The sequence below is a fragment of the Typopeltis vanoorti genome, chromosome 5 (assembly GCF_054136105.1).
Source record: "Typopeltis vanoorti isolate ZY-2024b chromosome 5, IOZ_Tvanoo_1.0, whole genome shotgun sequence".
NCBI lineage: Eukaryota > Metazoa > Arthropoda > Arachnida > Uropygi > Thelyphonidae > Typopeltis > Typopeltis vanoorti.
Genome location: NC_143553.1, coordinates 156,097,167 through 156,109,666, shown reverse-complemented (window position 1 = coordinate 156,109,666; position 12,500 = coordinate 156,097,167). Strand labels below are relative to the sequence as shown.

The 12,500-nt window shown below is 35.2% G+C and overlaps 1 protein-coding gene across 1 annotated transcript in view; it reads left to right on the top strand.

The window, feature by feature from the left end:
• The window catches only part of LOC150106974 (alpha-tocopherol transfer protein-like), a 32,489-nt gene extending 20,436 nt beyond the window's left edge, over positions 1 to 12,053 (top strand). Inside the window, exons 2-5 of the mRNA XM_090392857.1 lie at positions 955 to 1,197; positions 7,341 to 7,537; positions 7,649 to 7,762; positions 8,022 to 12,053. Coding sequence (XP_090248983.1) covers positions 955 to 1,197; positions 7,341 to 7,537; positions 7,649 to 7,762; positions 8,022 to 8,213 — 746 coding nt within the window. The 3' untranslated portion in view covers positions 8,214 to 12,053. The remainder of the gene's footprint in view (positions 1 to 954; positions 1,198 to 7,340; positions 7,538 to 7,648; positions 7,763 to 8,021) is intronic.
• The last annotated feature ends 447 nt before the right edge of the window (positions 12,054 to 12,500 follow it).

Here is a 12,500-nt window from a genome sequence, read left to right as displayed (position 1 = left end):
CAAACCCACATCTTCTTGCCGCTCAATAAGCTCTGTCTCCATTGAAGCAACACCCGCGGTAAAAGTTGCAACAACAAGACATCCATCGTTGATGACATCAATCATAAAAGGATTCAAAAGAAAAGCAAAACATGGCTTTAACTTTTTTAGTTTCTCAAACCTATTCTCAAAATCTTAATTTAAAGTGTTTCTGAGTTTCCTTTGTATTGTTTCAGCTGTTCGTATTTCCGTTTTATACTCTCCTATTGCTCAGTCATTTTAAACAATGGTTTTATAACTTTCACTAAAATCAATCTTAATTATTTATTAATAAAAAAAATACTTATCTACACTAAAATTTACTAGTTATGTTACGCTACCACCACAAGCGCGTAACTTGTGTGTGTGTGTACTGCATGAAGAGTGATGACGCAGAGTCCAGGCACCTGAGGCAGTGGGTAATGCAGCGATCATAGTAGTCACTTTTGGAACTAATTTTGGCAGGAATACAGGCCATAAAATGTCGAAACACTTTTTACCAACCAAATACGATAATAAAATCCACATTAACAGCACTTTTTCTGGTACCATTTAAAAGCTAAAAATGTAAAGTTTCAAAATATATGTTTTTTACTTATCTTTAAAGCATTTATGAAAAAAAATATTATAATATTGGTACACACTATACTATTATAGATTATTAATATAAAAGTTTATAAAAAATGGCAATGAAAACCAATATTGTCTCGGGAGCCTCACAGAGTAGCTTTGGGAGCTGCATGCGGCTCACGAGCCACAGTTTGCCCACCCCTGGTCTATGGTATGTCTTAGATTGATTAGGATTCCAAACTTTTTTTGAAATACTTTGGAATTTTGCTTTAATTCTCACTGAAAATACGAACAATTTTAGTAATTTGGACATCAATCCAATTAGATATCCGTTATTGTAATCATTGTAATAATTATTATTCTCAGAGCAACAAGAATTTGTATCTCGGACAGACACTCCTTTCCTACTGGCTTTTTTGCGGGTGCGAAAATATGATGTGGAACGAGCCTTCAATTCTATCCGAGTCTATTACAAGTGTCGCAGGGAGATCGATGAATATTACAAGCCTTCATCGCTTGAAGACCTGCATTCCGTTTTCAGCATGAACATCTACAATATTTTGCCATATCGTGGACCTAACGGAGAAACTATTTTCGTTATCAACTTAGGCAAGTACTTTGGAAAGTATTTTATTAAACGTACTTTTAATACATTTTACTATTATCAGAATTGGTGTAAAATCTCTAAAAATGAAGATTTTAAAAACTGTAAACACTGATATCGTTGTTATAGCATTAGAATCTCCATTCTGTGATGGACAGGACCCATCTGCGGAGGACCACGTGATATACAATATCAGCAATTTACATCGTTGTTTATATTTTTACCTAAAATCACAGTAACAACTTATAGAAATGAAACGTCTAGCTCACACTCTAAGTGTCGTACATCTCGAATTCATTCACTATTCTACCCACCACTTTTCCAGTCTCCTTGAGAAAATTTTTCCTCTCTCTCTGTCTCTCTCTCTTTCTATTCTTCTGGTCGCAGTTTTATTTTTATTCAACCTCCATGAATTGCTTTTGATTCCTTCTGCTTCCATAAAGTACTGAAAAATCTCTCTGCGTATATTCTATTAAACTTCCACAACATTTCTATTGTTACTTTACCCTGAATTAACTGAGCGCATATTTGATCAAAGGATCTAATCTTCGCACAGTAGTCCAGTCATTTGAATCAGTGCCTTAGATAGTAGTATAATCAGTTATTTGTAGCGGCTTACTAGTGCCACATCCCTTCTTCCAATCTTCCTAACGTAGATCGTGCGTCGTAGAATTTTTTGCTTATCTTTTCAACTTCCATAATAAATTAAAAATGAATGTAAAGAGGAGTAAATCTAATAAGGATATTATATATTCTATTTAACATTATCGTGTCAAAGTGAACGTGTATCATTAATGCTAGAAAAATCTCTGGATAGGGCCTCCGATTCAGACATATGTTCTAAAAAGGCATTTATGCACATTTCATAAACTAAGTCAAATATAAATTCAGTCTGATCCCTCTAAACCTTATATTAGCACAACGTCAATAACTCAGAACAATACCTAAACCTTTCTACAACTATTTCTAACTATATTATTAAACTCGAGTATTTTAATAATATAGTTACAAGGAAACAGGACCACACGCAGTCCATCCCAAGCAAAAGGTGATAAACGTCAAGCAATAAACTTTACTCCTAATTTCTACCACTCCGTTTCTCTCTAAGTAAGGATATTACAACAACCAACAACCAACTCTTGAACTACCAAAGACATAGCAACCAACCAACCAGTGACCAGCAATACGATTTCCGCTGCTCGCGATTCACAGCCGAACCTCTAGATTTCACCACTCAGCTCTAGACTCTAACTATGGAAAAATTCGGAGAAACTCACATAGCTACTCTCAACATTTCAAGAGCATTTGATCGGGTTTAACACAAGGACCTACGTAGCAAACATCCATTCTATGGTCAGTTTTCCACGTTGTGCAACTGGATCGCCATTTTTCTCAACGGTCGCTTACTACATGTCACGGGGGTTAGTTTCCTCTCTTCAGATTTCTCCACCAATGCTGAAATACCCAAGGGTTCTATTTTTTCGCCCACTTTCTTCCTCTTGTATACAAATGACTTGCTCTCACAGACTTCCAATCATATTCTTAGCTTTGCGATGACAGAACACTCCGTTCCTCCTTTTCATTTAAGAAATTTTTAATGCTCATGTATTAGAATCCTCGAGATCGATCTACCATGACCAATGTCCTCAACTACGATTGCTTATGTACATCTCAATGTGACAAGGACAATCTCTGTAGACTTCAATCCCACCAAAACTCAGTCCTGCCTGATATCTCTCAAGAAAGAGAAGTCAATCTTGAAACTCATCGAACTGATTTCATTGTTTCTTTTTTTCGTTTCATCTACTTTTGTTTTTTGATACAGCCTCTTGTATTCTGTTTTTCCCAAAGAATACAAACTTCTCTAGTTCATAACAATGTGAACAGATTCATCCTTTCGTCTTACTTTCTTATTTACATACGGCACTAAACTGTTATAGGTTTTTTGACCTTTCGTGTTTCGGTAAGATAAACAAAAAAAAAAAACATCATTTCACTTCCTCTACAAGGAAAATATGAAATCGCCAACAAAATCATCAAACGTCTGCAGCATAGCATCGTATAATGCACACGTTTGCTATTATTTTAATATTGGATTTCGCTACTTCCAATGTAGAAGTAGCGAAATCCCACCACCGTAGAAAGTGTCTGACGCAATCTTAATCTCAAAACCAGAAAAAACATCATATAATTTTTTCCTGGCTCTCTCCTGCCTAGAAATCCGGGAACCAGTCCACCGAATAACAAAGCCTTAGTCATTCATGGAAAACATTAGAATAGAGTACAACTGGCAGCCGCATAAAGGCGAAAACTTCCTACACGTTGCCAAATCCTTCCACAAAAAACGGTACAATGGACGTTTTTTCAAACTTTTATAGGACAAATTCCTGCCAAGAATGGTCAAAATTATCAAATTCTTCCTGAGATATCCCCAAATTCAAGTGAAGCTGCAGAAAATCAAATCGGCAGAATGCAAATCCACAGTAGGCATTCCCCAAAGCCACTTGCTTTTACGTGCCTTAATAATTTATGTGGCTGACATCCCACGCACCGCCACTACAATGACCCCATACACAGAAATTACTGTAATATTGATACCTCTCTCCAACTTAGATTAAAAAGCAATTGAAAAACTACAATACACACATTCCCAGAACTAGAACAGTATTTTATAAAATGTACGGATCGATGCTAATGTAGACAAGAGCACTACAGCTCTATTCACAAGAAGACAAATATCCCAATAAGAAGTGGTCATGTTTGACTCCCTTTCCATGACATGACAAAAAGGAACCAAAAACTAGTTATGATCAACAATAGGTAAACGGTATCGCTTCATAACCCATATCGGTCCTGTGGGTTATGAAGCAAATTATGGAGGTTATGAATTGGCTCAAAAGCAAACAGGATAATTATACTCGTAACGCAGTGAGCTAAGCATGGAACTTAAACTACTCTATGAGATTCTGATCAAATCAGTCCTTATATATATATATATATATATGGTAATATGGTAAATGTCATCAAACTGCAGGTAATCCAGAACAAATTCTTACGAATAGCATTCACGCGCAGTAGTTCGTATGAAACGGAGAGCTTCACCGAGAATCCCGTATCCCCGAAATCAAAACCTTTTACCCCAAAGGTCTTCTGTAAAATTGTTCGGAAACGCTGCTACCTACTTTAACGATTAATGAGCCAATCGGAGACTACAGCGAAATTAGATAATATTCCATAATACGCACATATCCAAAATGACTGATCAGGTAAGGTATAAACTCACTACCAGAAGCTACCACTACCACTATTCATCCATTGGCTCTTCCATCACTACCTTGATGGAAGAGCCAATGGATGAATAACATATTAAGTTTGTTGTTGTTGTCCTCTGCTTAGCGGTAGACTAACGAACAACTATCTTTAGGACAATGTCTGAACAGAATGAACCAAACAGACAAAGTTTATTATTAGAAAAAAATAAACCTTTCTTCTGATAGTCCACGGTGGACGAGCCTAACTCTAAATCCTTAATCCAACAATTTCTTGTGGAGATCTGATGAATGCGCCAGAGGTCCAGTTGCTCCATCATGCCAGAAGAGTTAACCTTCAATCTTCATATTTACATTGCACTAATGAGTTATGTAAAAAAAGGTCAAAACTGGTCCGGATCGTGACCCTTCCCATAAAGCATAGCAATATACATATCCGAAGGAAAGATGTGCATTTTATCAGGGGATACTGACGCAACTGATGTGAATCAACAGCCTCTACATACATGTAGCCTAGTTGTGAAGCTGAGTCTTGTTTTCTTGCTCTCAGATAAAGAATTACTTATTTAGTATTATTACATCCCAAAATTCCGGTGTAATCCTAAGGGTTTCTCATATGAATGCCTGTAACATGATCCACCACAAAATATATTTCAATAGATTTTGTGATAGATCATTTAATATCAGAAAACACCACGAATTGGTGTTTTCTGATATTAAAATTTCACTCCTTTTTATTTCCTGTGATATTCTGTTCGCTCTTACATAAAGTGAAGAATAAAAGCATAGCTGACGGCATGAGTAAGGAGAATTCCCCTACTCTTACAGGATAATTCTATAAAATAATCTGGAAAATTGTTTAGGTATGCTCCAACCTCATTTAGCCATTCAACTGCCAAGAGAGTCTGCCAATTTTTTATTTAATTACAATTACAATTGTAATTAAATAAAAAATTGGCAGACTCCCTTGGCAGTTGAATGGCTAAATGAGGTTGGAGCATACCTAAACAATTTTTGTTAGATATTATTTATTTATTTGTATCTTTCTTTCTCTCTTCCTTTTATATTTATTTATTTTTTCTCTTACTTACTTCACTGATATAATATGCTAATATACTTCCTTAAAGTGTGCCTTACTCAACTCTACAATTTCCTTATGTTCGTCATGGAATCTTGTTCAGCTTACTCAAAATGCCTGTCCTCTATTCGGAATTATGGGACCTTCTCGCTCATCCCTACTCCGTCCACTAGTCAGGAATCCTCGAGGTGAAGTCAGGAACAACCAGAGAAAAGATTCGCATTATCGCCCGCATTGCCATTTATTTTTTCTTGCTGTGCCAGCCAGAGTCCTATAATATGAGCTTATTCAAAAATCAGGGAATATTCCTAGGTTAATTGGCATTCATTCTAATATACACTAAATAGATACTGGTACTAATTGCAATCACTTTCACTAAGTTCCCTCCTGCTATGGTTCTAAATTTTTGCAAGTGGTAATTTGAATTCTCGGAGTCAGGCATATACAACAAAACATGTTTATTGGAACAAATTTACAACTATAATTGGAATAGGGTAATAAGCTTTTCAAAATCTCTTGCCAAGTTAGTTACTCAATGCTAATTTAACAAAACACTCACAGATCAAATTGCTAATCACACACATACTATAAAACATTAAAACTAGCTAACTATGTTATTCTAAATCAAACTCTTATTGCATGCTACATTTTAAAACATTTCACAACCCATTACTATTCTGGTATAGATCATCTACGCAATTACAAATTCACATATAATCTCAGTGACATGAATTACTCTATCTCAAAATACAAATTCTTATTATAGTCCACTATGAATTGTCCACTTAATATAATCTAACATTAAATTCTGTCTCATTCAAACACATAGTGAAGGTCTTTACGTTACCCAATTTTTTTCTGAAGGTCTGTTAACGGCCACGTGTTGTTCGGGTCCTCCTGCGATCGGTTGCTTCTGCAATAGGCTTACGACTACGCCGTCCGTTTTACATTCTTCCGGACTCGAACTTCTCACTGCCTCGATCCCGTGTTGTCTCTGCTCCTACTTGAGTGGGACATCCGGCGACTGGCACAATTTCTGCATGGGCCGATGATTCGCGTGCTGTTCTCATGGAATCTTGTTCAGCTTACTCAGAATGCCTGTCCTCTATCCGCCATTATTGGGACCTTCTCGCTCGTCCCTACTCCGTCCACTAGTCAAGAATCCTCGAGGTGAAGTCAGGAACAACCAGAAAAAAAGCCTCGCATTATCACGCACATTGCCTTATATTTCGTCCCTTCTTTTCCATACGACCCTTAGTTTTCATGCCCTGAAGATGATTCTCAAAGTCCTAGCTGCCGTTAGGTGCTGTATTCTAGGGAATCCCACTTGCGTCAACTTCCCTGTACGTTGTAGCTTGCGGTATTACAGCCAATTGTGCGTATGTAACTCAACCTTTGCACTCGTACTCTTAACTTCTTTAGCGACTTATTAAGTTTAAGACAACTTAATGGGACAAGATTATACTACAATTTCCTCATTAAAATTTCATTAATCCTATAATCCTTCAGTTTAGTTTTCAACTACAAGATTTTTCTAGTGCGATTTACATGTTATTACACAACTTCCTATACAACATAAATTCAGAACTGTGTGCTGTTAACCAGGTATTATCTGAGTTAGCCAAATTCTTATGTTAGATTCTGAATGAATAATTTCTTAAAATTCGTCCATTCAGGATCTAACAGTATGTACGTCTATTACCTACTTCTATTAAAATCTTAATCAGTATGTTTTATTGGACTAATTTGTCTTTTTGAAATAAAGATACTTCCAGGTGTTTGTTATTTCCATACGATTTAGGTGATGCAAACCCTGCCAGTCAACCTCTGAAAACTCTTCAACGTTCTTTTATGTTGTGCATGGAATGGTGTCTTCAATTTGAACCCTTCACCATAAATGGACTCTGTTTTATTTTAAACTTCAAAGGTTTTTCCTGGAGACATCTGAAAGAATACTTCCAACTCACCAATATTACAACCATTCTGGATTTAATTCTGGTAAGAAATTTGATATTTCGTCTTAACTATTAATCGTCTAACATATACATAGCATGAAACGAAATGTATCTAAATGTTCTCTGTAGTAAAACGTCATTTCCTTTTATGTAGAAAGGTCTTCCGGTGCGTTACAAGAGTTTAAATATCATGAATCAGTCTGTCCTCTTCAATGTCATCTACACCTGCTTCCTCAAACCAGTACTCAGCAAGAAACTAAGAACTCGAGTAAGTTAGACAGCATTTATATATTTAAATGTCTTGATATGAGCATTGGTATTTAAATATGATCGACGAATTTCAGTTCATTTCTTTTTTTATAGACTTACGTCGCTTTTTAAAACTGGAAATTGCATTAACCTCATCTGATCCAGAACGAATACTGACTATTTTCATTTTATACTTTTATTATTCATCTAAACAGATTTTATCCTCCTATTTTAATATGATTTTGAATTACACTGATTTTGGCTTATTTTGTTTTCAGATTACACTTCACGGAAGTGACTTAAACTCGCTACATCAAGTGATTCCGCCTTGTTACTTACCATCCGAGTATGGAGGAGCTTTGGGTCCTTCAAAGGGAACAACAGTGTATGAAAAATTACTGCAATGGAATCCCACTTTTAATTCCTTCTACAAATACGGTTACCGGACTAATGAAGACAGCCATAAATGAGCTCATGAATAATCTCAATGTTGAACTTCATTCATATTCCAGGATCTATTACTCCTTACGCACTTATTTTGCTGTATTGTTTGACTTCGCAGAAAATGATAGAGAATCGATATGTAAATATCGCAGAAAACTTTAATATTGGAGTGACAGTGTTATCCAAGTTTTATGAGACAGTGTATAGAGTGTATTATTATACTTTTTATTATTCATATTATTGCTATATACATGACAATCTACATGACATTCCTGGCAGGCCTGATGAAAGAATTCCTACTTGTTTATCGAGCAAAACAAAGCTGTAGTCATTACTCAGGTTATAAATATAGTGTGGAGGTTGCAGCTTCTAAATTTAACATATTTTAATTCACGGAAAAAAATCGTAAAATGCATGTTCAAAATGTAAAACTAAAGTTTGTGATGTGGAGAAATAGCTGTAAAATAGTAAAAAAATAGCTGTAGTCTGTACACTCAATACAATAACTGTTAATTATAACAGAACAAACCTTGTAGAACGTCGTAAAATTAAATGCGAGAGATAGAATGAGAAAAGTGAGTTTTCTACGAGCGCGGATGTGACCACTAATTATAACCTTCAGTTGAATTTAAAATGGAAGGTGAAAGACGCAAAACTAAATTATTTTGTTTTTATTTTAGTGGAGACGCCTCGCCAAGATATTTAAGTGACTTAAAATGTAAAAAGTGGAGCATTTTTAATTTTCAACGAACAGCCTCGTGCCACTATACAACATCACACCTGCCATTTATATAAACACAGTTTAAAATAATAATTATAAACACAGTAAGAAGATGACTTCTGTTAATTGTGGCTTTGTCACAAAACGTCTCAGTTGCTGAACACCGTTTTTTAGAGGAAGGGCAAGAGTTTATGAAACCCTTCCCCACCCTCTAAAAAACAGTTTCTATTTTCCCTTTTTCAGTCCCCTTTCTCATCTTTTTCCAACCCTACAAAAAAGTGCTCCGCCCACGCTTAAAAAAATAATATATGTATATATTATATAAAATAAAAAAATCTAGTTTTTTCAAATTAATTCTTCCACATTGACTAAGCCCCCCCCCCCTCCACTCCCCTTTCAACACCAAAACAGCAGAAGTATGCACACTGCAGAAAGCAAACAGCCAAGCAACAACATCCAAAAGGTATGCGCGAATTTTCTTCCATTATACTACATAAATTTGCTTCTAAAATACATGTACCGTGCCCGAAGAATTCTTGGGTAAAAGCGAATGACATTAAAAATGGGGCTCAACTAAACAAAAGCAAGCAAAATAGCCGTAAAATTAACAATTCAGGGAGTTTTTACAAGATATGTATGTGACATTTTTTCGTCAATTAGCATTCAGCAGGTGTTGCAATATTCGCATCATTTAGCTAGCTATATGTTGTCCTTATATCAGGACTGTCTTCATTAACACATTTCGTTTGTCCACTGATTTACGACTTACGGTTCGGATATTTTTTCTGTTTTTTTTTCCTTCTCATCTTCATTGGTTTTTATTTAAAATTGCAATATTTTAAAGACTTTTTGTCAAATTTGCATCCTTTGGAATAGCAGTGGGTTTAAAAAACGGTTTTGAAAATTAGCATTTCTTTCTCTTTAAATCTGTTGTAACAAAAAATGCGACATACACGGGAATTGCAGTCTTCAAAAATAATTTAATCTGTTCATTTGCATTCGCCCGCGCGGTTAGCCGAGTGGCTATGCGCTTCGCAACCATGTGCCTGGGAAAGCAGTGTCCTCGGTTCGATTACCGTCGCCGACATGAGGATCAGTTCGCCAGTCTTGGGCTTGGTCAGCAGTGTTTTTCCCCCCAGTTTATGTGGGGTTTTTCCTCCCTCAAGCAGACAAACTGGCCCCGTAAACACACGGATTACAGTCAGGAATACTGCCCTTAGGGTTGCAGCAGAAGAGTGACGAACCGGCTGCATTAATTCGTCCTCATCAGGGGGAGGGACTCAACCCGTCCTACGACGAATGAAAAGGAAGGCAGTATTTGCATTCTTTGAAGAGGAATTTAAAATTGTACAAAGGGAAGTAAACGATGAAGCTGATAATATAGCCTGACTGGCAAATAAACAATCCCTCATGAATGGGATCTATATAAAAATGAAGTGATCGTCGAATGACCAGGAACGTCCTTTTTAAATTAAGATAACACCCAGAAAATCGGACAAGATCGGATGCATTGTTTCAAGCTATCTTTTATATTCACATATATCTATCGCAAATATGAGATAGACGAAGATTTTCTACGAAGCTTTCTATTTTTTTTGTTGTTGTTGTAAGTGGTGATTCTCTCAAGAACAAAATTTCTGTATTTGGAGATAGCCGATGTGAGAGAGAAATTCGTCTATTACTTCTCTTATTAATCTAATTATCTAATTCGTTCATTCTTCTATTTTATGCGTTCATAATCGGCTTCACGCTCGTTAAAATCCTTAAAACATGGATTTTTAGTTATTCAACATCCACACACATATTTTAAGTTAAAATCCATCGAATTCGTTTTTCTCCAAGCAGCCTCATGTTTCACTTTCTACAAGGATAAAATCGCTATTCATAAATGTTAAAATATTTGAAATTTTCAGTTTGTAATCTCTGGCCACCTGGTGTATAATAATACATTTTGCCCGTTTTGATATTTTACAGGTCCTGAGTAATATAAACATAGCCAATTACGATAAATTGTCCTCAGTTTTTGTAGAATTCTCTTCTTTTTTCCCCCCCTTAGATCTAATGATTTGATCCACTCACAGGGTTTCTTTAAGGGGCTTCCTTTGCTTTTTTTCCTTTGTGATTTACATCTCAGTATTTTTCTTGATAGTCTGTTCACATGTTGAATCTGTCTGCTTCTACAGTTTTCTATTGTTTGCAAATCTGATTCCTGTTTCAATGTGTTGTTGTGTTGTAAAATTATGTGATGTTATTTTTGTTAATCTATTTTATTCAGTCTATGTTTCACATGCATATAATATAATGGGATTGACTAAAATATGGACTATTCTTAATCTTGTATTTCTTAGTTCTAAATTTAGTTTAAAGATATTATTCGTGCCTATAATTTGGCGAATTTATTAATTTCATGATGAGTATGTAGATTTTTCGACCAAAAAACGAATGTGACAAATGATAACACTGGGTTTAAAAACATAGATAGTTAGACCGATTAGTTTCTCTATATAGGCCTAGTGGATTCTTCTGGGTTTGGAAGAACAATTTTTTTTTCTTTTGCCGTACTTTTTTTTTTTTTCCTAATCCAAAAGAAACCGCTAGCAAATGTGGCTAAACTAGTCGGTCTAACTGACCGACTATATTATCATGACTCTGGGTCATAATATTATAGATAGCCCAGAATTAGTCATCAGTTATCACATTATTAATTTCATCATGTTGGAGGCTTAATGGATTGTATACAGCACTCAGAAATGATTAAAAACAGAATTTTAATCCTTTCTGAGTGCTGTATACAACCCATTAAGCCTCTAACATGATGTCCTCACAGCACTTAAGCCTCTACACACGGATTAATTAATATTTTGGATCTGATTCTTATTAAATTGTTCAGTTCATCTATTATTCAAAACTAATTAGCTTCACTTCATCCGTCAGAAGTTCATAACTTTTATTTTCATGCATTCTGAAAGCAATCGTGTGCAGGTTGTAAAGAGAAAACTAACTCATCTTCTGCATAACATCATCTGCATATAATAATGTATTAATCGGTAATTTAACTTTAATCGAATCGTGTTACTTACATATTGCATTCTTTTATTATCACATTAATATATGTATTTAAATAAAAATATAAATACAAGCTTTACATCTTTATTTATTTTTTTTGCATTCTGAAGATAAGTTAATGGTTTTTACAGTTCTAGCATTATTTTCGTATATATTGACAAATGTTTTTATTAATTGTGGAGAAAAATTAATTTTACTCATATTTCAAACAGTTTATTTTTACTAGATTTGAGGAGTTTTGGTTCATAATCTGTTAATAGTATATGAGTATCTGGGTTGAATTCTCTGTGGTTCGATTATAATTCATTTAATGTGTATTTATTGCTATTTCGTGAAATCAAAATACAGTCAATACCCTTAAATATGGAAAGTTACTTAAACATAGGAAAGTATTCAATTCCTAATAAATTTAGTTTAATCCTTTATCTAAGTGTGAGCAAACAAAGTTTGCGCCTGAAAGTATCTTCAGGACTGGGGTAAGGTGGTACAACACCAGGGCACTCCTTGCAAAGGTGGAGCAAGCTAC